At 32.8% G+C, this 24,749-nt stretch overlaps 1 protein-coding gene across 1 annotated transcript; it reads left to right on the plus strand.

Moving 5' to 3' along the window:
- The first annotated feature begins 1,101 nt into the window (after positions 1-1,101).
- On the plus strand, positions 1,102-24,677 carry LOC111699845 (neprilysin-4). The gene is made up of 29 exons (XM_023470586.1): positions 1,102-1,135; positions 2,109-2,275; positions 3,008-3,176; positions 5,238-5,377; positions 5,909-6,128; positions 8,749-8,810; positions 9,646-9,749; positions 12,040-12,112; positions 13,005-13,124; positions 13,351-13,436; positions 13,735-13,815; positions 15,142-15,240; positions 15,747-15,848; positions 16,740-16,817; positions 17,495-17,589; positions 17,952-17,981; positions 18,086-18,215; positions 18,344-18,435; positions 19,395-19,479; positions 20,097-20,183; positions 20,454-20,529; positions 20,612-20,730; positions 20,866-20,901; positions 21,049-21,103; positions 22,002-22,116; positions 22,433-22,478; positions 23,104-23,180; positions 24,220-24,259; positions 24,493-24,677. Coding segments are annotated over exons 1-29 (2,688 nt in total). The 5' UTR covers positions 1,102-1,133; the 3' UTR covers positions 24,595-24,677.
- Positions 24,678-24,749: the final 72 nt, after the last annotated feature.

A 24,749-nucleotide genomic window follows, 5' to 3' on the forward strand; every position in this document is an offset into this window, starting at 1 on the left:
GTTCGTTACGTGCCTGAGTTCTCATAAAAATATCGCGCGCAGTTTTGATTTTTGTTGGATACTGACAGACAGACAGACAAAGAACCAGACAAGCGAAATATATATATATAATATTATTCATTGAATTTAATAAAACTATTTTTTGCACTTTAATAAAAAATAGTTTTTACTTGTCAATTAATATTAAATTGTATCAACCTCAACAAATATCTTCCAAAAATAATTTGGGAATAATTGTGAAACTTTTTCATATTTATTATTTATTTTTAAGTAGACCAAAATTGTATTATTCTCTTTTAGAAAATATAAAAATGTTTTTATTCTTCCAAAAATATATTATTCAGTATGTATTTATGTAAATACATTTGAAAATAGTTTTAACTATTTTATAATAAAATTAAAATATTATTCATTCACTATAATTGAAGCTTGAAATGACCAGTCAGAAAATAGAAAATTCGGGAAATTCCATGAGAGTAAAAAAAATGTAACCATTTAAATATAATATATATATTTATGTACACTCCAACTGTCCGCTGAAAGTACTGTACAAAATAAAACGTTGTTTAATACAAAATAACAAAAGTAAATGTTTTTTCATTTTTATGTTTTTAATTCTAATCCTGTTTTTTCCGTTCCGTTCTGCACCTTGAGGCCCACATGTTTATATATATATATATATATATATACAACAAACATACACTGTAAACTTTACAGAATCTTGATCTCAAATAATAATACTTTTAGTTTCATTTTATGAAGTTTTAAAACTTAAAAACAGTTTTCTTTTCTTTCAAAATTTAGATTTTGCGGAAAAAAGATAAAATGAAACAATACTGTGAAATTGGTTTGNTAATCTGATAAATCCTATATTTTATGTTTATAAAATAATCTGATAAATCCTATATTTTATGTTTATAAAATAATCTGATAAATCCTATATTTTATGTTTATAAAATAATCTGATAAATCCTATATTTTATGTTTATAAAATAATCTGATAAATTCTATATTTTATGTTTATAAAATTATCTGTGATGTTTGAATTTATTTAAAAAATTGGGGCAAATGTTGAATGTACTGTTAGTAACAACTTTACAAGCTAGTTCTCCGTAGATCATCAAACTTAGAACATGTAAGCGCATCCCATTCATCCTCATCCTTTCTAATCCCCATCCTTGCTCATCCTTATCCTTTTTCATCCCATTCTTATCCAGACTCATCCTCATCCTTACTCATCCCCATCCTTGCTCATCCTTATCCTTTTCATCCCATCCTTATCCAGATTCATCCCCATCCTTAATCATCCCCATCCTTATCCAGATTCATCCTCATCCTTACTCATCCTAATCCTTGCTCATCTCCATCCTTATCCAGACTCATCCTCATTCTTACTCATCCCCATTCTTAACAAGACTCATCCTCATCCTTACTCATCCCCATCCTTACCCAGACTCATCCTTTTCATCCCATCCTTATCCAGACTCATCCTCATCCTTACTCGTCTCATCCTTATCCAGACTCATCCTCATCCTTTCTCATCCCATCCTTATCCAGACTCATCCTCATCCTTACTCATCCCCATCATTAACCAGACTCATCCTCATCCTTACTAATCCCCTTCCTAGACTCATCCTCATCCTTATCCTGACTCATCCTCATTCTTGCTAATCCCCATTTTTATCCATCCCCATCCTTCTTCTTCCTCATCCTTTCTCAACCACATCTTTACCAATCCAAGACTCTTTTCCTTATCCTGGTTAATCCTCATCCTTATCTAGATTCATTCTCATCCTCGCTCGTTCTCATCTTGCTCGTCCTAACCTTATCTCGACTCATCAAAATCTTTACTCGTCCTCGTCCTGTCTCTCTAACTCATACTTTCTCCTTCTCATCGTGCTTCTCACCTCATCCTCATCCTAATCTTATCTTCGTCCTCATCCTCTTTCTCATCTTTTCCCTTCTTTGATCTTCATCCTCATTTTCATCCAAAACTCATCAAGAATCTCAAATTACTCTCTATATATGCATTTATTGTCAAATTCCATCTCAAATGAAGACTGCAATTTAATAAACTTCCTTATCGAATTTTATCCTTATTATTCTAGGATATTATTGCTTAGCTGCCTTCTTTACACAATCTATGGGTTGGGATTGGTTAGCTCTGCTCCAAGTCAAGGATTAGGTTTGCTGAATCCTGCACCTGGATTAGTTAGTACTGCTCCAGGAGGAGCTAAACTGAACCAGGGTTCAGGAAGGAGACATAAAAGATCAGGTGGCGTTTCTTGAATATTAAAAACTGATATTTATATGAAAATGACTTTAGATCTAGCCACAAACACCGATTTTCTAATCTCTATATCTTAGCAACCCAACGACGTAAACATTAAATATTTCAAAACGTGAATCCTGTTCGATAAATTGGCCTATGTTTTAAAAGTAAAAGGTGTCCACCATCAGGTTGCAAAAATATAAGAATTATAACGTTTGATTTTGTGGACTTAATTCCTTTATGAAATCATTCATGTTTTTGTTTTGTATGAAAAATGTATTGGTGCAACAAATCTTAGATTACGATACAAATTAGACAAATATGATTTTTGCTCTTTTTTTCACCAATAAACTCCCGAGATACTAGTTCGGATACTTCACTTTGTGACATGAACAGTTTCTAAAATTATTCTATAGTATTGTTTTAAAAAGTCACGTGAAAATTCCGTTAGAATCTTTAATCTCATATTGCTCCCAAACATGTACTTTAAGCTCTAACTCATCATATGGAAGACAGGGATTTTATAAAAAGAAGTTTACATAAAATAATTGTTGTGTTTAAATGTTCAAATGTATACTTAAATATAAAATTTTAGTTGCATGAGGAAAAGTTTGTTTTGGCATGTCAATGCTGAAATGAAGTAATGGTTCATAATATTTTCTTTTTTCTTTGCATTTTTCCCCCAATTAATATTAAATTTTAATTTTTCTGAAACAAAGTTTGATTTTTGTTTAGTTGACGCATTTGTGCGCGAGAATGTAAACTCCCTGGATCAGAGTGATCTATTCCTTGACTCCTATATTACTGAGACCTACAGACACCTGGAGGAGGATCTTGAACTCTCCGTCCTTGACTCCGATAGTACCTTCCTACCTCCTCAGAGATTCAGATCCAGACGATCAAGGTAAATCCAGAGATTAGATTAGGAATATCATATCTCTGGGTGAACTGCATCTAATAGTTTTCAGCAAATTAAAGATCTAAAGATTGTAATCCTTATATCTACATAACCTGATTGTAAAACCTTTAATTAGAATATTTGAGGTTGGGGCAAAAACTCTTTTTCTTTAAAAAATAAAATGTCACCCACATTTGTCACGGCTGCTGAGGCACAAAATGACGCCCATATGATTAAGATTCTTTCGGAATGAAAATGTCAAACTATATATATAAATTAATCTTTCAGTTTTTAAACTTCACATTTTATTTTTAAAAAATATACTAAACATAATGTTTTACGCCCGGTTCACGCCTCATGACGATCCTCAGTAGTCAAAATTCTTTGAACATCTAAATTTCCAAGATTTTTTCATCACATATTACGTATCTATTTTAAAATATCACAAACATTTCTTTGCAATAATTTTCCTTTTAAAACATATAGCACTTAACTGCAATATACAAATTATTAGATACATATAAAAACATGATAACATTAGGCTAAATCGATGATAATAGATATTTTCTTCTATGCCGACATGCATGATTATTAATGTGTAGATGTGAGGATGGGTTTTTTCTATGTTGCATAAATTGCATCTCTTCTTGGTTGGATGATATGAGGTTGCATACTTGTCGTTAAACCATTTTATTTCATAAGGTTTCTTTTGATCCTTTAATTTACAAATGTACTTGGAAAGTGCCGTACTTTCATTGTATTTTTGATTCCTAAAAGATGATGTATGGTTCAGGTGTTAGAAGCCAAACCAATATATGCCACTCTGTATCTTGGTCTGATTTTATTTCTGCTCTGTGCACAATAGATTTGGTTAAACATTTTCCCTTTAAAGGACGAATATTTTTCCCTCTGCAGTTAAAATGTCAAACTATATATATAAATTAATCTTTCAGTTTTTAAACTTCACATTTTATTTTTAAAAAATATACTAAACATAATGTTTTACGCCCGGTTTACGCCTCATGACGATCCTCAGTAGTCAAAATTCTTTGAACAACAAAAATTCCAAGATTTCTTCATCACATATTGCGTATTTATTTTAAAATATCACAAACATTTCTTTGCAATAATTTTCCTTTTAAAGATATAGCACGTAACTGCAATATACAAATTATTAGATACATATAAAAACATGATCACATAAGGCTAAATCGATGATAATAGATATTTTCTTCTATGCCGACATGTGATTATTAATGTGTAGATGTGAGGATGGGTTTTTTCTATGTTGCATAAATTGCATCTCTTCTTGGTTGGATCATATGAGGGTGCATACTTGTCGTTAAACCATTTTATTTCATAAGGTTTCTTTTGATCCTTTACTTTCCAAATGTACTTGGAAAGTGCCGTACTTTCATTGTATTTTTGATTTCTAAAAGATGATGTATGGTTCAGGTGTTAGAAACAAAACCAATATATGCCACTCTGTATCTTGGTCTGATTTTATTTCTGCTCTGTACACAATAAATTTGGTTAAACATTTAAAGGTCGAATATTGTTTCCTCTGCAGTTACATTCCTTTTTAGACGTTGCATTATGCTGAATTTCTTTACTTCATAATTTTTATGAATTTTATCAAAATTTATAAAAACGCTTTTTATTTCAGAGAGTTTTGGAATAATAACCTTTTTATTCTTTCACCAAGTAACCATAAAATCAGAAATAAATAAGGTTTTCAATGCTACCCTGTGAAGAAAATGAAGATTTATAACTTATGAGACGTACATTTATTTTGGAAGGAAGTTGGTGAAATAATTATAAAAGTAAAACGAGAACTGAATCGAGAGGAAAAAGAAATTAATCTTGTCACAAATTCAAACTATCTAATCCATATATCTTTGCAACCTGACGGCGTAAACCTTTGATAATTCAGAACAGAATTTATAGTTTAACATTTAAGGTCTACAAAAAAGATATAGGAATTTAGAAAATCAGAGTTTGTGGCAACGACTCGATTCCTTTGACCAGTTGCATCCTATATTCAAATATTTAACTGTTGTATTCTAGATCCACCCTAGAAAACACGAACGCAACCAAGAGTATCCTGACGGAGGAGATGATAGAGAAGTTGAAAGTGATTGCTCGAAACCCTAAACTACGGGATTGGGCTGAAAGAGCCGGATCCCAGCTACTCAGTGAACTCAACGGTAAACCTCATTTTCTTTAATGTAGAATATTAAAGTTATTATTTAGCTGAGCTGGGTAATTAAATTAAAGGTTCCCCCCCTCCCTCCTATCCTGGTGTTACTCCCTCCCTCCCTCCTACCCTGGTGGTGTTGATTTCCCATCCCTCCTACCCTGGTGTGTTGCACCCCATATTCATGGTGTTGCTCCCTCCTCCCCCAAACCCTGGTGTGTTGCACCCCATATTGATGGTGTTGCTCCCCCCTCCCTCCTACCCTGGTGAGGGTGTTGCATTGCATATTCATGGTGTTGCTCCCCCCTTATCCTGCTGTTTGCAAATTAAGGTTATTATTTAAACATGAAATTCTAAATGTTGCATCAAAGGAAACCCAAGTTTATAAAAAGATTTAGCAAAAATATTTAATTTGTTTATTATTGGTTGCTTGAAACTAAAAGTTCTTTTCAAACTTTTTAGTAAAAAAAATTAATCGAAAATTAAAATTAATTCAACACAATTTCTAGAAAACATTTTTTTACAAACCCTTCGTTGTTAGCCGGTAAGAACGTGACGGATATTGAGAAGACGGATAAGACGGGAGGAAGTTCGAATGAGCTGAGCGTGCTTCGATTCCTCCTGGATATGCTGAACCGTGGAGAGGTTTTGGAGAAGAACGGAAATGAGAAGAAAAGGAAACCTGATGAATCCTGTCTTGATGCTGCAAATATCCTCGCTAACGATACCAGAGCTCAAGTTAGAGAAAAACAGGGGAAAAGGTAACAAAGAAGAACAAAATAGGAAAAGGTAACAAACAAGATCAAAACAGGAAAAGGTAACAAACAAGATCAAACCAGGAAATGGTAACAAACAAGATCAAAACAGGAAAAAGAAACAAACAAGATCAAAACAGGAAAAGGTGAAAAAGGGATCAAAACAGGAAAAGGTAACAAAGATTAACAAAACAGATAAAGGTAACAAACAAGATCAAAACAGGAAAAGGTAACAAAGAAGAACGAAAAAGGAAATGTTATAAAACAAGATCAAACAGGAAAAGGAAAAAAAGGGTAAAAAACGATCAATACATGAAAAGGTGACAAACAAGATCAAAGCATGAAAAGGTAACAAACAAGATCAAAACAAGAAAAGGTAACTAACAAGATCAAAACAGGAAAAGGTAACAAAGATGAACAAAGCAGGAAAAGGTAACAAACAAGATCAAAGCATGACAAGGTAACAAACCAGAACAATACAGGAAAAGGTAACAAAAAAGATCAAAACAGGAACAGTTAACAAACAGGAAAAGGTTACCATCAAGATCGAAACAGGAAAAGGAAACAAGTAAAATAAAAGGGAAAGGATTTAAAAGGAAAACAGGAGAAAATTTAGCAAAGAAGGGGAAATCACGGGGAAAGCGTAAAGAAGGACAATGATGTAGAGAAAAGGAAAATAATGGAAAAACAAGGGAAAAGGGAAAAGAAACGACCAAGGAAAAACTTTTAATAAATGTTTAATGAAACCGGCACAAATCAGAAAGAAAGAACTGGAGATGTAAATAGTAGAATCTGAATCTAGAAAACGAAAACGTTCCATATTCATTCTAATCTAAAGATAAAGGTTTTTATCGCCCTATAGATAGGAAATTTAGGGGATTGTAAACTTTATTTTAATGATTCTTAAATTAGAGAGTGCAATTTAATATTCATAATGAGCACTCTCTAAACAGAACTAGTTAAAAGCCATTTAATATTAACCATTTCATGCACTTCTTTTATATACAAATCCACGAGTCATTTTCACACAAATCCACAGGTACAAATTATAATTATACCTAATCAAAAAAGCTTTGTTATCGCAGATTTGTTATAGCCGGCCAAACGACTGGACCGATTGGGCTGAATTTTTTTGTGGACACTCATGGGAGGCCGGGGGGTGTTATAGGCTAAAAAAATATTTTTTTCAAATTAAAAAAAAATATTTTTTTCAAATTTCTTTTTTACCACGAGCTAGTTCTTTATAAAGTTAATATTTCGTGGAGAATCCTTGTAAGATCATTGTTCACATTCTTTTTATGTCTCCTTCTTTCCTATACTTCCGTCTTTTCCTTTCTTCCTTCTTTTCTTTCATTTACATACCTAGCCTCTTAAAAACTTATGTATAATTTAGGTAATAAGGGATTTGAGTATCTATGCTTTAAAACAGATTTTGTTTCAATTCTTTCTGCTGAAAGATATACATACATGGTTTCAGTTTATTACCAATTTAGAGTCAAAATTTCATTCAATCATTAATCTCCGATTACGACTAGACTTGTCATATCTTTAAACCTGTTCTTGAAACAGACTTTGTTGCCCTGAGTTGTTTATGTAACGGTAATGGTTGCTCTAACCAAGTTGTAAAATAAAACTAAACATGACATTTTTCTTTTTAGGGATTATCTTTCAAATGTTAAGGCAAAAAAGTTATTAACTTTTACTGAACTGTGGATTTTGCCGTCACATTTAATTTAATTGGAACGAATGGGTTTATCGCTGTACTTTAGGGAAAGCTGATTAAATCTTAAAAGTTGGAATTATTAAAATTAAAGATTAGTTTTGTTGTTTCTCCTTGAATATAACAAATGTTCATTTCTAGAAACTAAACTTCCTTTTAGCACTTTAGAACATAGTATATAACTTTCTACTTAGACTTAATCATTAATTTCTGAAAAAAAATCATTTAGAAATAATTCATTTAGACTTTAAATTACAGCTTTTGTGTCAATTGCCATTTATGTGTATTTTAATTTATTTTACCTGTTCTCCAACCCATTTTCTTTTACCTGTTCTCCAACCCATTATCTTTTACCTGTTCTCCAACCCATTTTCTTTTACCCGTTCTCCAACCCATTTTCTTTTACCCGTTCTCCAACCCATTTTCTTTTACCCGTTCTCCAACCCATTTTCTTTTACCTGTTCTCCAACCCATTTTCTTTTACCCGTTCTCCAACCCATTTTCTTTTACCCGTTCTCCAACCCATTTTCTTTTACCCGTTCTTTTACCCGTTCTCCAACCCAATTTCTTTTACCCGTTCTCCAACCCTTTTTCTTTTACCCTTTCCCCAACCCATTTTCTTTTACCAGTTCTCCAACCCATTTTCTAAGGAGACGACATCGTTTTTTTAAGAAGTGTAATTAATTCCTATTTTTTCTGTGAACTTTACGTGTATCATTTATCCAGTAGTCAAAGTTATCGTAAAAAAGTCGTAGACCTTAGATATTTCATAATATGAATTCTGATAGATCAAATAATATAAGTTTAAAAATATTGCATGGTGCACATCAAGTTGCAAATATATAGGGATTAGAATATTTGAGTTTGTGGCAAAGACTCAATTCCTCTGATAAGAATCCTATTTAGAATGAAGTGCTACATAAACCCTGAGGTTGATCCTTGTGAGGATTTTTATGAATTTGCGTGTGGTAAGTGTTAAAAATTAAATGTGGTAAGTACTGTAAAGGTTGTGGTTAGAACTGAAAAGTTTTTGGTGAAAACTGTAAAGTAAATGTATTAAATGGTGTAAAATTTGTGTTAAACGATGTAAAATTTGTGGTTAATGTTGTAAGGTTTCTGGTTAATGCTGTAAAGTTGGTTGTGTGGTAAGTGTTGTAAACATTTTGGCAATTGTTGTGAACCGTGGGACAAGTGTTGTTAACCATGTGGTAAGTGGTGTAAACCATGTGGTAAATTATATAAACCATGTGGTAAGTGATATAAACCATTTAAACCATGTAAACTATGTGGTAAGTGTTGTATAAATGTAAACATGTAAAAGTGCTGTATGCTTATGGTTTAAAGAATTTTTGTTGGTAAATTAAATACTTAATTATGCTTAAAGCGGGTATTGCATATAATTATTAATTAATTTCCGATAATTATTTAAATATTTCATTGCTAAGATTTATTTTGTTAAAAGTTAAAATTCTACTCCTCATATGTAAATAAAATACAGTTAAAAACTAACCTTAAACTATTATTTTCTAAGCACTAAATCTGTACAGCCAGAGGCCGAATTTAAAGAATTTGAGCCGTGGTTTAAATTTAAGCCGCGGCTCAAATTTTGGTGGTTTCACTTAAATTTGTATTAAATTTTTCAAGATTTAAGCCGGCGCTTAATTGAAACTGAGATTTGAGACCAAATTGGTTGAATTGTATACACTTTCTGTGGATAAAAACTAAAGATTAAAATTATCTTAAGATAAACAAAATGAGGAAATCAAGCATTGATATTGATTTCCTAAATTCTAAACTTCTCAGGTAACTGGGAGCTGTACTATCCTATTCCAATGGACCGAGGAGGATACGACACATTTGAGATTCTCAGAGAAGAACTAGATCTTAAACTCAGGCAACTTTTACAGGTCCAGGCAACTTTTACAGGTCCAGGCAACTTTTATAGGTCCAGGCAACTTTTACAGGTCCAGGCAACTTTTACAGGTCCAGGCAACTTTTACAGGTCCAGCCAACTTTTACAGGTCCAGGCAACTTTTACAGGTCCAGCCAACTTTTATAGGTCCAGGCAACTTTTACAGGTCCAGGCAGCTTTTACAGGTCCAGGCAACTTTTATAGGTCCAGGCAACTTTTACAGCTCCAGGCAACTTTTATAGGTCCAGGCAACTTTTACAGGTCCAGGCAGCTTTTACAGGTCCAGGCAACTTTTATAGGTCCAGGCAACTTTTACAGGTCCAGACAACTTTTACAGGTCCAGGCAACTTTTATAGCTCCAGCCAACTTTTACAGCTCCAGCCAACTTTTATAGGTCCATGCATTTGGAATTAAGTATTTTCCAAAAACTCTTTAATTTTCTAAATCTTTCCTATATATCAAACTATGTTATTCTGTTAGATAAAAATATCAAACTTTTACACTATGAGGCTGGAAAGCTATAGGAATTAAAAAAGTTTGAGTTTGTGGCAAAGACTAAACTCCTTGGAAAGAAAACTTCTGGAAATTTCCAGAGTTTTCGAAATGATAATTGTCAAACAATTGGTTGGTTCGAGCCACAACATTCCACTCTGATTACATTCGTTGGCGCCATAAATTTTGAAATTAGATTTGTTGTCTTCCCAAAATAGATATACCTTGTCAAACATCACATTTTCCAAAAATTGACTCTCCGGAAATACAGTGAGAACCAGAAAACTGTGAAATAAGCAATATTTAAGTGTATTTGATGTTGTTACGACGCAAAATTAATTGGTTTGTGCATACTGCAAAATTGCTGTGTTTCATGTTCCTTGGACGATTTAAAAGCATAAATTGAGTCTAAAAGTCGTCTTCCTCTTTCACAGTTTTCTGGTTCTCAGTGTAGATCTTTTCCGAAAATTTACCGGGTGTCTTTGACGATTAAAATTCTAAGCTTTGTGGAGATTGATCATGAGATTTACATGTCCTGTTTTCATCTTGAAGGAGACTGTAAGCAAAATTTCAAGTAACCCTCCATGCAAAGATGGCAATGTCTGATTCACAACGGTATCTTTAAAAGATTTTTCTGATCTATGAATTACATATCTATATAACCGTTTTTAATTTTGAAATCTGATTATTTGTTTATTTAAAGTTTCCATACTTCCTTACTTTTCAAAATGTTTTCTTGTAAGATTTCATGAACCCCAAAATATGGTTGCATAGAATGAATTTTTTATGTTTAAAATGATTACAATACTGCATGGATTTCATCAAACAATCCTTTAACTTTTTCCCTCTTCTCAACTGCATATTGAAGATTATTCCGGAGTGTTGAATCCAGATCAAGATTGTTTCAGCAAAACTTTTTATTCTATAAAATATTAAACAGAAATGGACGTTCTTTCGGGATATATCCTAATTAGCAGATAGATCTAGTTTTGGTATACTATTTGATTATTTTTTTTTTGTTGTGTTGGGGGTGGGGGGCCGGGGAGTGCGGGCTTGTGTGGTATTAGAAAAGTATATAATTATAAATCGTATGCTCTGAAAGTTTGAGTTCGTAACATTACACAAAATGTTGACTTTAAGATGCCTGATAAACTCTTTAAATGTGCAAAGAAATACCGTACATCCTGCTTAATAATCCCTTTAAATGTACAAAGAAATATCGTACATCCTGCTTAATAATCCCTTTAAATGTACAAAGAAATACCGTACATCCAGCTTAAAAACCTCTTTAAACGTACAAAGAAATACCGTATATCCAGCTTAATAACCTCTTTAAACGTACAAAGAAATACCGTATATCCAGCTTAATAACCTCTTTAAATGTGCAAAGAAATAACATACATCTTGCTTGATAATTATATCAAAGGAATTGATTCTTTGTTATCAATTCTGATTTTCCAGTCCTAATTTCTTTTCAGCCCAATGTCGTGGACCTCAGATATGTAAAAATTATGAATTCAGTTAGTCCAAATATTCTAAGTTTGAAATATCAAAGGTTTACAACATCAGGATGCAGAGATATAGGGATAAGAAAATCAGAGTTTGTGGCAAAGACTCATTTTTTTCAAAGAAATGCAGTGCATCCTAAAATTGCATCCATAAATTTTTAAATAGCTTTGTCAAATCTTCAAGGTTGATAAGAAACATATCGTTATTTTCCTCGGCCCCGAAAGAAAATAAATGCAGTTTAAACCTTGAATTCTTTTCTATAATGTAAACAAGTTTTTTCCCAGGCAGATATAGAAGAAGATGAATCCTTAGCAACTAGAGCTGTCAAAACATTGTTTACATCGTGTATGAATACAGGTATATAGGAGGAATACAGGTATATAGGAGTAATACAGGTATATAGGAGGGATACAGGTATATAGGAGGGATACAGGTATATATGAGAAATACAGGTATAGGAGGGATACAGGTATATAGGAGGAATACAGGTATATAGGAGGGATACAAGTATAGGAGGGATACAGGTATATAGGAGGGATACAGGTATATAGGAGGGATACAGGTATAAAGGAGGGATGCAGGTATATAGGAGGGATACAGGTATATAGGAGGGATACAGGTATATAGGGGGGATACAAGTATAGGAGGGATACAGGTATATAGGAGGGATACAGGTATATAGGAGGGATACAGGTATATAGGAGGGATACAGGTATATAGGAGGGATAGAAGTATATAGGAGGGATGCAGGTATATAGGAGGGATACAGGTATATAGGAGGGATACAAGTATATAGGAGGGATACAGGTCTATAGGAGGGAAACAGGTTTAGGAGGGATACAGGTTGGGAGGAATACATGTATATAGGATAATTCAGGTGTATAGGAGGGATACAGATTTACGAGGGATATTGGTATATAGGAGGGATACAGTTTTGGAGGGATACATGTATATAAGAGGAATACAGGTATATATTAGGGATACAGGTATAGGAGGGATACATGTATATAGGAGGTATATAGGAGGGATACAGGTATAGGAGGGATACAGGTATAGGAGGGATACAGGTATAGGAGGGATACAGGTAAAGGAGGGATACAGGTATATATGAGGAATACAGGTATAGGAGGGATACAGGTATATATATGAGGAATACAGGTATATAGGAGGAATACAGGTATATATGAGGGATACAGGTATAGGAAGAATGTAGGTACGTAGAATAGAATGATTAAGTGAACCTGTTTAGATGAGATAGAGAGAAGAAGAGAGGTTCCCCTACTGAACCTATTGGAAAGGTTGGGGGGCTGGCCTGTACTTGAAGCAGAAAAATGGAATCAAACTAACTTTGATTGGATTAAACTTATAGGAACTTAACAAAATTATGAAAACGAAATTATGAAAATTATGAACATATATCAAGTTTACAATTATGCCAACTTATCAACTGTATTTACAGTTTACAAGGTTTATTTTTAGTTTGAACCACACTTATCAACTTTTTAGAGTTCTATTTAACTCAGTGAACACAATATTGAACAATAAAACAAAGATATTAGATTATAGTTATATAATATTATTTGTTAAGTAACTAGGAGAACTGAGATTGTTTAATAATGATATTCTGGTTTCCCTCTGGGTTGGTCCTGATGGTAAAAACTCTGACCAATATATTGTACAGGTATATCGTAGATAAAACTCTACCGTACCAACCAGTCTGCAAAGATATCAAACTCTCTTTATATTGTAAACAAACGCTGATTTCTAAAAATATCTCTTATATAGGGTTTCCCTCAAAGGATAACACTTCATGGAGACGACTGTGCGGAATTTACACTGTTTTTTATATTCATGAATCCCAGCAACTGTAAACTTATTTTTAAGCTTTTAAACACTATATTCAAGGCCCCTAAGAGTAAGACTTAATTTAATCTTGTTATCATGATATTCCTATCTTCCACTACTAAATATTTGTTTAGTTTGATCAGTCTGATCTTGTTCTACCGAGTTCAGAGTATTATCATCAAGGGAATAATCATCCAATCATGAAAGCTTACAAGGTGAACACAAGTTATCAGCTAGCTTTAATTCCAGTAAAAGATCTGTCTTTTATCAGCTATTAATCAGGTGAAATTTTTGTAGCTTATCTGAAAACAGCTTCTAATCAGCTGATCAGAACACAGGCTAGCTAACTGGTCAGAAGACGACATCTAATCAGCTGATCAAAAACGACATCTAATCAGCTGATCAGAAGACGACCCCCTTGAAAATGGTTAGCTCATTGAAAATATCTGTATGTAGTAATGTCTTTGTTGCAAAAATGGCATTGCTATTCTTAAAATTATCCCAGTATATCCTTATCCTTCAGATGTCAACATAAATTGTATTCTATCCTGAAAATTTGAGTAGAAATGTTGAATGTTTATCCTTTGAAAGTGTCCAATACATAAATTCCAATATAAAGTTTGAGGCCAGAATACAACATTATATATACAATACATAATATACCTCTAGCATCACTATACAGGAACCAGGAGGGGGGGATATTATACAGGGTGATTCATAAATACTCAGGAGGGAGGTATATTATACAGGGTGATTCATAAATACTCAGGAGGGAGGTATATTATACAGGGTGATTCATAAATACTCAGGAGGGAGGTATATTATACAGGGTGATTCATAAATACTCAGGAGGGAGGTATATTATACAGGGTGATTCATAAATACTCAGGAGGGAGGTATATTATACAGGGTGATTCATAAATACTCAGGAGGGAGGTATATTATACAGGGTGATTCATAAATACTCAGGAGGGAGGTATATTATACAGGGTGATTCATAAATACTCAGGAGGGAGGTATATTATACAGGGTGATTCAAATATACTCAGGAGGGAGGTATATTATACAGGGTGATTCAAATATACTCAGGAGGGAGGTATATTATACAGGGTGATTCATAAATAATCAGGAGGGAGATATATTATACAGGTTGATTCATAAATACTCAGGAGGGAGGTATATTATACAGGGTGATTCATAAATAACCAGGAGGGAGATGTATTATACAGGTTGATTCATAAATAACCTGGAGGGAGGTATATTATACAGGGTGATTCATAAATAACCAGGAGGGAGATGTATTATACAGGTTGATTCATAAATAACCTGGAGGGAGGTATATTATACAGGGTGATTCATAAATAACCAGGAGGGAGATGTATTATACAGGTTGATTCATAAATAACCTGGAGGGAGGTATATTATACAGGGTGATTCATAAATAACCAGGAGGGAGATGTATTATACAGGTTGATTCATAAATAACCAGGAGGGAGATGTATTATAAGGGTGATTAATAAATATTTCAATATTCTATCCAGGATATCCTTGTGAATATTGCTGTTCTCCTGGGAGCTGAGAAAGGAGTGGCTGAGACGGATATGCAGAATGTTATAGATTTTGAGATCGAATTATCAATGGTGAGTCAGGATTATTAAAGGGACTGTCGTAGAAACTTCAAGGGACCTAAAATTGTTGAGTTCCCGATTCACAATGGTACCCTTTAAATGATCCAGATACGGTCGCTTTTTTAATTCTAAAAAGTGTAAAATTCTCGGTGAATTTCAGTGACTTTTATAGAGAAATCACAAATATAAATTATCAATTTTCAGATATAAAGATAGGGATGTCTGTATCATGTTTGCTAGGACAAAGGTTTTAAAGGGATATACCGGTGTGACTCGGGTAAGCCCCTCTACGGTTGCTCAAAAAAACTTCGATAGTCCCTTTAAACTTATTTTATCGGCGAAGCTTTGAATTAAGGATTTAGAATTTAGATTACACCAACCCACCTATCCATTTATTCAACTTTACAAGGGATAATTTTATGGATTTATATATTATTACATGTTTAATTATCTGTCTTTCCATTTATTCAATTCTATGATGAGTCGTTTTATGCATTTTTCATGTTACATATTTCTAGATAATGACCCCACCGCATGAAAGACGAAACTTCTCTGTGATGTATGAGAAGATGAAACTTGAAGAATTAGCAGTTCTGGTTCCAGAGTTTAATTTTACCAAGGAACCAAACCTTCGACATCTTGTATTTTTTCAGACTCCAAGAACGTTAACAGGGGATTAAAATTATTAGATGAATTGTCAAAGTTAACTGCTGTTAACCATATATTACCATGAGCTTTTGCCGCCCTAATAGTAATGGAGATATTATGATGCTATATCGATTGCACTAATGTCCGATTGAACTAACGTACTTTTGCACTAAAGTGCGGATCAGTAACGCTTGTGGCCGCAGCGCCCGGCCCCCTAGCCTGTCCTGGCCGCGGAGCTTGGCCCCTTGCCGGTCCTAGCCGCAGCGCTCGGCCCAGAAATTGTGTTAACCTAACCTAACCCTCAAATAAAACGTTAGTCCGAATGAACGTTAGTGCGAATGTACGTTAGTCCGATCAATCATTAGTGCAAACAATACGACACCGATATTTTCCTCTGATCTATAAATTGAAAATGATCTCCGGTGGATTTTCTAGAAACAAACTCGTGGATTTCACAGCGTGGACATAAAGTGAGGCCATAGTTCTTGTTTTTCAAATCAGAGTTGGAACTGTTGCGTGGAGTATTTTTAATTTTAAACGCTTGATGTATATCCGATGTAGACACTTTTACATTTTAATATCGATGCGTGATCCCTTAATCAAGGTTATCACCGTAGGGTATAACCACCACGGGATTATGAAGAGGAATTAAATTAGTCTGTAGATCTGCATAAGATTATTGTTTGTTCCCGAGATTCACAACAACAAAAGTTCAAACTAACATTTTTCTGTCATAGCTTTCAATGGTACTAAAGTGAATTATAAGTATTGGGTCACGTGACAATGAAATTACTTTAACAATCCTTTTATTAAGATTTATTGATAGATTTTAAAATTGAATAATGATGGTTTGTTGATTACAGTATCTTGGTATAGTTCTCCCTTCTAAACTAGAGAATCAAGATGAAATTGTTATTTATGCATCAAAATACTTTCTCAAGGTCTGTAACAGTTCTGGTAAACCATATGTTTTTGTTATCAGATGTGAGGGTTTACATTTAAGTTGAATTTGAGCTGTAGTAATCAGATTGAGGTTCAAAAATGTTAACTTCTTGTAATTTTTGTTTCTCCCTCTAGCATATTATATCCATATATATTCTAGTTAACAGATCTGGTATATCCATATATATTCTAGTTAACAGAATTGGTATATCCATATATATTCTAGTTAACAGATTTGGTATATCCATATATATTCTAGTTAACAGAATTGGTATATCCAAATATATTCTAATTAACAGATCTGGTATATCCTAACATATTCTAGTTAACAGATCTGGTATATCCATATATATTTTAGTTAACAGAATTGGTATATCCATATATATTCTAGTTAACAGATTTGGTATATCCATATATATTCTAGTTAACAGAATTGGTATATCCAAATATATTCTAATTAACAGATCTGGTATATCCTAACATATTCTAGTTAACAGATCTGGTATATCCATATATATTTTAGTTAAAAGATCTGGTATATCCATGTATATTCTAATTGACAGATCTGGTATATATATTCTAGTTAACAGATCTGGTATATATATTTTAGTTAACAGATCTGGTATATCCATGTATATTCTAGTTAACAGATCTGGTATATCCTAACATATTCTAGTTAACAGATCTGGTATCCAGAACGCAAAAGAGAACTCTTTCCAACTACATCCTGATGAGATTTATCAGGCATAGGATCAACAATTTGGATAAAAGGTTAGAAAACAAAATTAAAGGGACTGTACGCGAGATTTCAAAAAGCTTTGTTTGATCAAGTGTAAATTATATAGCAATGTAAATAATTTTAAAAACTGATCATTTTCAAATGTGGTTTCACCACAAAAGTGAATTGCGCAATTATACTGCAGGAAAACATGCATGAATTATCATAATTTAACACTTTGAAACCAAGAATAACGACAATACCTTTCACATTATCGATTAGAGAAAGGTTTAAAGGTTACCGTTGTATATCCGTCATATTGCCACCTTTTCATGGAGGATCACTTGAAATTATGCTTACAGTCCCTTTAACATTAACTTTTATATTTCATAAAATTACAATTCTTCATTTTCAGATTTGAGAAAATTCAAAATGAGCTCTACAGGAAAATTTCTCTTTATTAATATTATAAAGTTATGTCAGCTATTTTGCAAATCATCAATTTGATGAGTTTTCAAGGCGCAGATAATAAGAGAAAGAGTTTGGTAGATTATTGTATGGACGAGAGGAGATGCCTGCTCGCTGGAAGTTCTGTATAGCATACGTCAACGGCAACCTAGGGATGGCCGTTGGATCTCTGTTCGTCAGTAAATATTTTGATGGAAAATCTAAACAGGACGTAAGACTTTTTTAATCTTACATCAATATGCAATGATTTCCCGGAGAAAAGACCATAAATTTAACAAAAAATATTGAGTTCTCAAAAATAAAACATGTAAAAAGAAAATTATTTTCTATAATTTGTAGATGCTGAATTTAACAAGTGAGGTCCAGCATCAGTTTAAACAGCTGTTGGAGGGATCAGAATGGCTGTCCAACTCTACAAAACAAACTGCAAGGTTTGCAAAATTTTATTTTTTGGATCCAACCAATTTTTAACTTCATTATAAAAAAACTAAATTTCTTCAGTAAATTAAAAAAAATTGTATTAAATTTTTTGTAGGCAAGTATTTAAATTCTGACCGTCAAAAACCTACCCTTGCATTAAGTTATGTCCTTCATAAAATTTTGACCTGATTGGTTCAGCCGTTTTGCCGTTCAGTGGATTTAATAAACAACCAATCAAACAGACAACGATAATTTTTCTGATAAATTAATCTAAAGGAACTGAAAACTTGCAACAAACTCTAGTTTCCTAATCCATATATTTTTGCAACCTGAAAGTGTAACCTTTTATATTTCAAATTTTGACTTTAAAATCTAGCCAATTTAAAGGGAGTGACCGGTATGGTAGTTGAACTGAGAATGTAGTATTGTGAAGAAATTTTTTAGAATTCATTTGATAAAACGTTTTTTTAAAGTATAATTACTGAGTTTGAGCGCAAAGTCAACTTTCAAAATCATCCATTGGTGTATTGTAAATTTTTTTATGCATTTTTCGTCCTCGTTTATTTAATAATTTTAAAAAATCGATTTTCAAAATGTTTTGAAATTTCAAAGGTCTATAGATATCAGGATGCAAAGTTTGTGGCGAGTAAGCAGTTCCGATCGGTTCAACCGTTTATTGGACACAAACAAACAAAAGCAGACAGACAAATACAAATATACAGGGTGTCCCACATCTATTAGATCGTTCATAGCTCTAAATGAAGAATTATGGGACTAATCAGAATTTTTTTTAAATAATCATTGTAAAAAAGTGTATATAGCTAATAAAAAAAAATTCTTACAGAAATACCAGGGTTTTCGAATATTATGTTCGTATTTTTTCGTTAAAGCTTGGAGATAATCCAATATGATATGGGACGCTCAGTTTATTGATGTTTTTTAATAAATTGATTTGTATTTGATTGTTTAGAGCTAAACTGGAGGCAATGATTCACAACATTGGATATCCTGAACTAGTAGTTAATAATACTCTCCTTCATGAGGAGATACAAGGGGTGGGTATAGTTAATAATACACTCCTTCANTGTGTACAGGTGATAGGTTTAATTTTGTGTACAGGTGATAGGTTTAATTTCTAGATTTTATGTCCAATAGTTAGCTTTAAATCCAAGATTTCAGGGGAGATACAAGGGGTGGGTATAGTTAAAAATACACTCCTTCATGAGGAGATACAAGGGGTGGGTATAGTTAATAATACTCTCCTTCATGAGGAGATACAAGGGGTGGGTATAGTTAATAATACTCTTATACACAGATATATATATATATTCCTTCAAGATAGACTTATACACAGATATATACATATTACTCTTAGATAGATTAAAAATAGATATAAATATATATTCCTCCTAGATAGATTACACACAGATATAAATATATATTCCTCCTAGATAGATTACAAACAAGATGAATTCAAGCTCAGAGCAAATCTTCTTCCTAAACTTTGCTCAAGTTTGGTGTGGCACAGCTAGACCAGAGGCACTCAGGTTAGGGGTTCTTTCATGTTCATGTAGATATAAATATATATTCCTCCTAGATAGACTTATACACAGATATATATATATTCCTCCTAGATAGATTACACACAGATATAAATATATATTCCTCCTAGATAGATTACAAACAAGATGAATTCTTCGAGAATGTTCTGCAGAACCTTGAAGGAAGAACACATAAAGAAATGTCAATGCTTGGTCAGGTAGAGTTATATATGGGTTTTTAAAAATATCTTTTTCCTTTCTATTTTGATTGTAAGTGTTAAAATCAATCGAATTTTACTTTTAGCCCGTAGTTATTGTTCTAAGTTTAGATCATCCTTTCTATCTTTATCATACTTCTTTGTTCAGGATATAAACCCAATTTTATTTATATTATATCTCTACGTTCAGAGTTTTAACTGATATATATCTCTTATATCTCTATTCTTAGTTTGTAAAATGCTCTACCTCTATTATATCTATATGTTCAGAGTGTAAACCGATCTATTTGGACGACTACCCCAGCTGTTGTGAATGCCTACTACAGCAGGAACAGAAACCAGATCAGTAAGTTGTATCAAATATTTGTAAACAAGTACAAACATCTTTTTTTTAAAGATTATCATCAGCTGATTTTATCTGTTTTTAGTGTTTCCCGCCGGAATTCTTCAGCCGCCATTTTATCATAAATTCTTCCCACGTGCTCTCAACTATGGCGGGATTGGAGTTGTTATCGGGCACGAGATCACGCATGGATTCGACGACAAGGAACAAAAAACTTGAATAAAAGACACATCAAAATGAATAAACAACTCTTTTTGGCACTTAAATCAATATGCTTCAGTCTGGTGGTCTTTTTTGTTTTACTATATTTTTCACTAATTCAAAAAAAATTTTGTTTAGGGAAAACAATTTGATGACTTAGGAAATATTCAGCAGGAATTGTTTTTTATTCATATTTAAAAATTCGAAATTTACTAAAGACCAGTTTGTTATTTCATTATGTCATTTTCTTTACGTAATGTATTACTTTAAGATTAATGCCATGTTTTTCTTTCAAAGAAGTAAAAGAAAAAAACTGTTTAGTGGTGGGATGCGGACTCGACTTCAAGTTTTCTAGATAAAGCACAATGTATTATTGGTAAACATATTTTAAAATTCATTTAATATAATTTACTATTTCGTCTTTCTTAATCACCCTTAATTAAGCTTTCAGTGTATTGTGTAGTGATTTGCAGTACACTGACATATTTGCAGTACACTGACCGAAGAAATAGCTGGTATTAGTGGAGGGTGCAATTATCTTTCATTTTAATGTTGTGCATTTTGGAAATTTTTAATTCGATCATTTACATTTCTCTGAATTTTACTATTGAAAAGGTACTTTATTGCAAACATTTTCTTACTGTCTTTTGACAAATACGATATCCACTTTTTACTGTGTATTGTACAGGTATGTTAAGTTTTTTAGCCGTACTTTGGAAAAAAATAGGTAAAACAATTTCCAGTTTTCATGCTAATAGGCGATAAGGTTCATTTACCGGTTTCCCTTGACCAATTTGGCCTGTAAAACATTTCTGGCTATGCTCTGTTTTTTTTTATGAAACCAAATTAGTATTGAGTACTCTGTATAGTAACATTACCTAGACTGACCTCTCTAAATAATTGTTCTTTTTAGATGTTTATTTAAACTAGTCTATCTGGGCGCTGCGCGAACATCTTTACTTTCAACTTTTAATAGTTGCTCGATCTTTTACCATTTTCTCTTCGATCAAACTAAATTTTTTTTGCAGATTTACAATTTTGTCGTGGTTTTCAAAATTTTACGAAAATCAAAATTTTTGGAGACAACTTTTTGTAATTCTGAGCATCCATAAACCTTCCCTGGGGTCATGTGAGGTCCCACACAAAATTTTGGCCCGATCTGTTTAACCGTTTTGACGTTTATTGAATACAAACAGACAAACAAACATACACCCAAACACCGACACATACAGACAAGCAAAGTTGATACATAGATCACATAATTTTTATTCTAGATCAGTACAGTAGTTTCCAAGTATCCGAGGTTGCTTCTCATATCAACGGTTTAAATACCCAAGGAGAGAATATTGCAGATAACGGAGGAATTAAACAGGCATACAGAGCTTTCAGGTTCATCTTCTATCCTAGAGTTAGGTTTAATTTTGTGTACAGGTGATAGGTTTAATTTTGTGTACAGGTGATAGGTTTAATTTCTAGATTTTATGTCCAATAGTTAACTTTAAATCCAAGATTTCAAGTTTATTAGTTAGGTTTAAACCCAAGATTTCAGGTTCATAAGTGTCCATTGCCTTTCTTTGATGACTATTGATTAGGAAATTATATATTGATTAAGTTTATTAATTTAATTTCCTGGAAGGGCATTCTTAGGTAAAGTTAGTTTTGCGTAAAGTTAAATCTAATTTTTTTCATAAATTCTTTTATTTAGAAGATGGCAGGAGACGGAGGTGGAGGAGAGGCTCCCTCATCTTGAGGTGAGAAACAAACTTTTTATTTAATTATATTTTTTTACTTTATATTATTTCGTCAACCCTAAGGACCCTAAGTACACGCCGAACAAAAATACGGTAGCTCTCATGCAAAAAATAACACTAATGTTCTGTATCTTCACAACCCAATGCCGTAGAGCTTTGATATTTCAAACTAAGAATGATGTTAAATATAACAGTCTGAGTTTGAAATATCAAAAGTTTACACCATCAGGTTGAAAAGATATGGGGATTAAGTTTGTGACCAAAACTCAGTTTAAACAGGATTTTGCTAATAACTCCTTCTTAACTGAAGCCGAAACAAGAGATTTGCAGTTTTAAAATATAAATGTGGAGTAAATGGGTGAGGGACGTTGCGACACTTCTAAGTTGACCAATCTCAAAATTTAATGAATAATTTTCTTTTCTCTTTTCTCGCGAGTGATATTCATAAAAAAACTGCAGACAGCACCTCAAAGATTGAGACGTTGGAAGCCAATTGTCTTAGTTTTATGTTCAAATAAAAAAATACCTGGCTTTAAATCATGACACTTCAGAAGTTTCCAGGATGTCTTTCAAGTTATATTTTATGGATTTATGATCAATGCAAAACTGTTTTATATATTCTAAGGAGATGAGCTCAGAGCAAATCTTCTTCCTAAACTTTGCTCAAGTTTGGTGTGGCACAGCTAGACCAGAGGCACTCAGGTTAGGGGTTCTTTCATGTTCATGCTAGGAGTGCTTTATGTTCATGTTAGAAGTACTTTCATGATCATGTTAGGAGTGCTTTCATGTTCATGTTAGGAGTGCTATCATGTTCATTTTCATGTTATTAGTGCTTTCATGTTCATTTTCATGCTATTAGTGCTTTCAGGTTCATGTTAGGAGTGCTTTCATATTCATGTTCATGTTCGGAGTGCTTTCATGTTCATTTTTAGGATAGGAGTGCTTTCATGTTCACGTTCATGTTAGAAGTGCTATCAGGTTCATGTTCATGTTATAAGTGCTTTCTGATTCATGTTTTATGTTAGGAGTGCTTTCTGGTTCATGTTTATGTTAGGAGTGCTTTCTGGTTTACGTTTATGTTAGTAGGGCTTTCATGTTTGGAGTGCTTATTGATTCAGCTTTATGTTCATGTTAAGAGTGTTCTTTATGTTTCTGTTCATGTTAGAAGTGCTTATTGATTCAGCTTTATGTTCATGTTAGGAGGATTCATTATTGTTAGGGTTCATGTTCATGTTCATGTTTGGAGTGATTTCAGATTCATCTTATGTTTATGTTTATATTATTTTCAAACTTAGTTTCAGGTTCAAGTTTAGAATCTTCTACAAGTGTTAAATCAAGGTCTGAGCTGAAGTTCATAAATAAGTTTTAGGTTCACATTGATCTTTTTATTTATTTTCATCTTCATTACTCATGTTGTTGTATGGATGGATCAGGGTTTTATGTTAATGGGACCGTCGACGATAATTTTAAGTAAACCTACATTTAAAAGTTGCATGCCCGATTTACAATAGTACACTTGAATTTATGCGACAGAGAGATAGCATAAATTAAACAAAATTTAATATGTTTAGAGATAAACGACGATATCTTTCTTCTTGTGGCTCAAATAAAGCTGTAAAGCTGGTTTAGTTGTGAATCGGTTATGGATTATGCAACTCTTTAAGTACGGTGTGACTTGAAGTTGTGTTTACAGTCCCTTTAGGGTTTATATAGTTTAAGATTACTGTTGAGTATATTTCAGGAGTAAACTGAAAACTGCAGTTCATGCTCCAGGAAAATACANATACAATGATAATCAACAAACAGCTGAAAGTTTGTCATCTTACCTCTCTCTTTTCATTGTTTATTGGTTGTTATTGTATATATTTACTAAACTTGAAATTGCATTGCTCAGTTAAATTACATGTAATAATCTTCTTTTTTGTTTACTAGTTTTAATTTATTGGTTGGCCCTTGCCGTCTTTAGACTCAAATTTCTTCTTGTTCTAATTTAGCTAATAGTTAATATACGTTAAGGGTTCTAGGAACACTCTCTAACTCTGAAGATTTCCATCGCGTGTTCCAATGCAAACCTGGAGAAAAGATGAACCCAGTTAAACAGTGCCAGGTTTGGTGAAATCCATCAACATAAGAATGCTTCAAACAAGATAAGATTGAAAACTGTCTCAAAAACGAAAATAAAGATTATTTAATCTTCAATTATGTGAAATGATTCCATTTGATAATTTTTTATCGATAATTTACAAATTTCGAACAGATACAGTGATAACC

The sequence above is a fragment of the Eurytemora carolleeae genome, unplaced genomic scaffold (assembly GCF_000591075.1).
Source record: "Eurytemora carolleeae unplaced genomic scaffold, Eaff_2.0 scaffold347, whole genome shotgun sequence".
In the NCBI taxonomy this organism is placed as follows: Eukaryota; Metazoa; Arthropoda; class Copepoda; order Calanoida; family Temoridae; genus Eurytemora; species Eurytemora carolleeae.

What these genes read in the sequence shown, in the direction of transcription:
- LOC111699845 (XM_023470586.1), top strand. An exon ending in ATTCAAAATGAGCTCTACAG is followed by an intron (nt 17,982 to 18,085) that starts GAAAATTTCTCT and finishes AGAGTTTGGTAG; the next exon opens with ATTATTGTATGGACGAGAGG. An exon ending in CGCATGGATTCGACGACAAG is followed by an intron (nt 20,731 to 20,865) that starts GAACAAAAAACT and finishes AATTTTGTTTAG; the next exon opens with GGAAAACAATTTGATGACTT.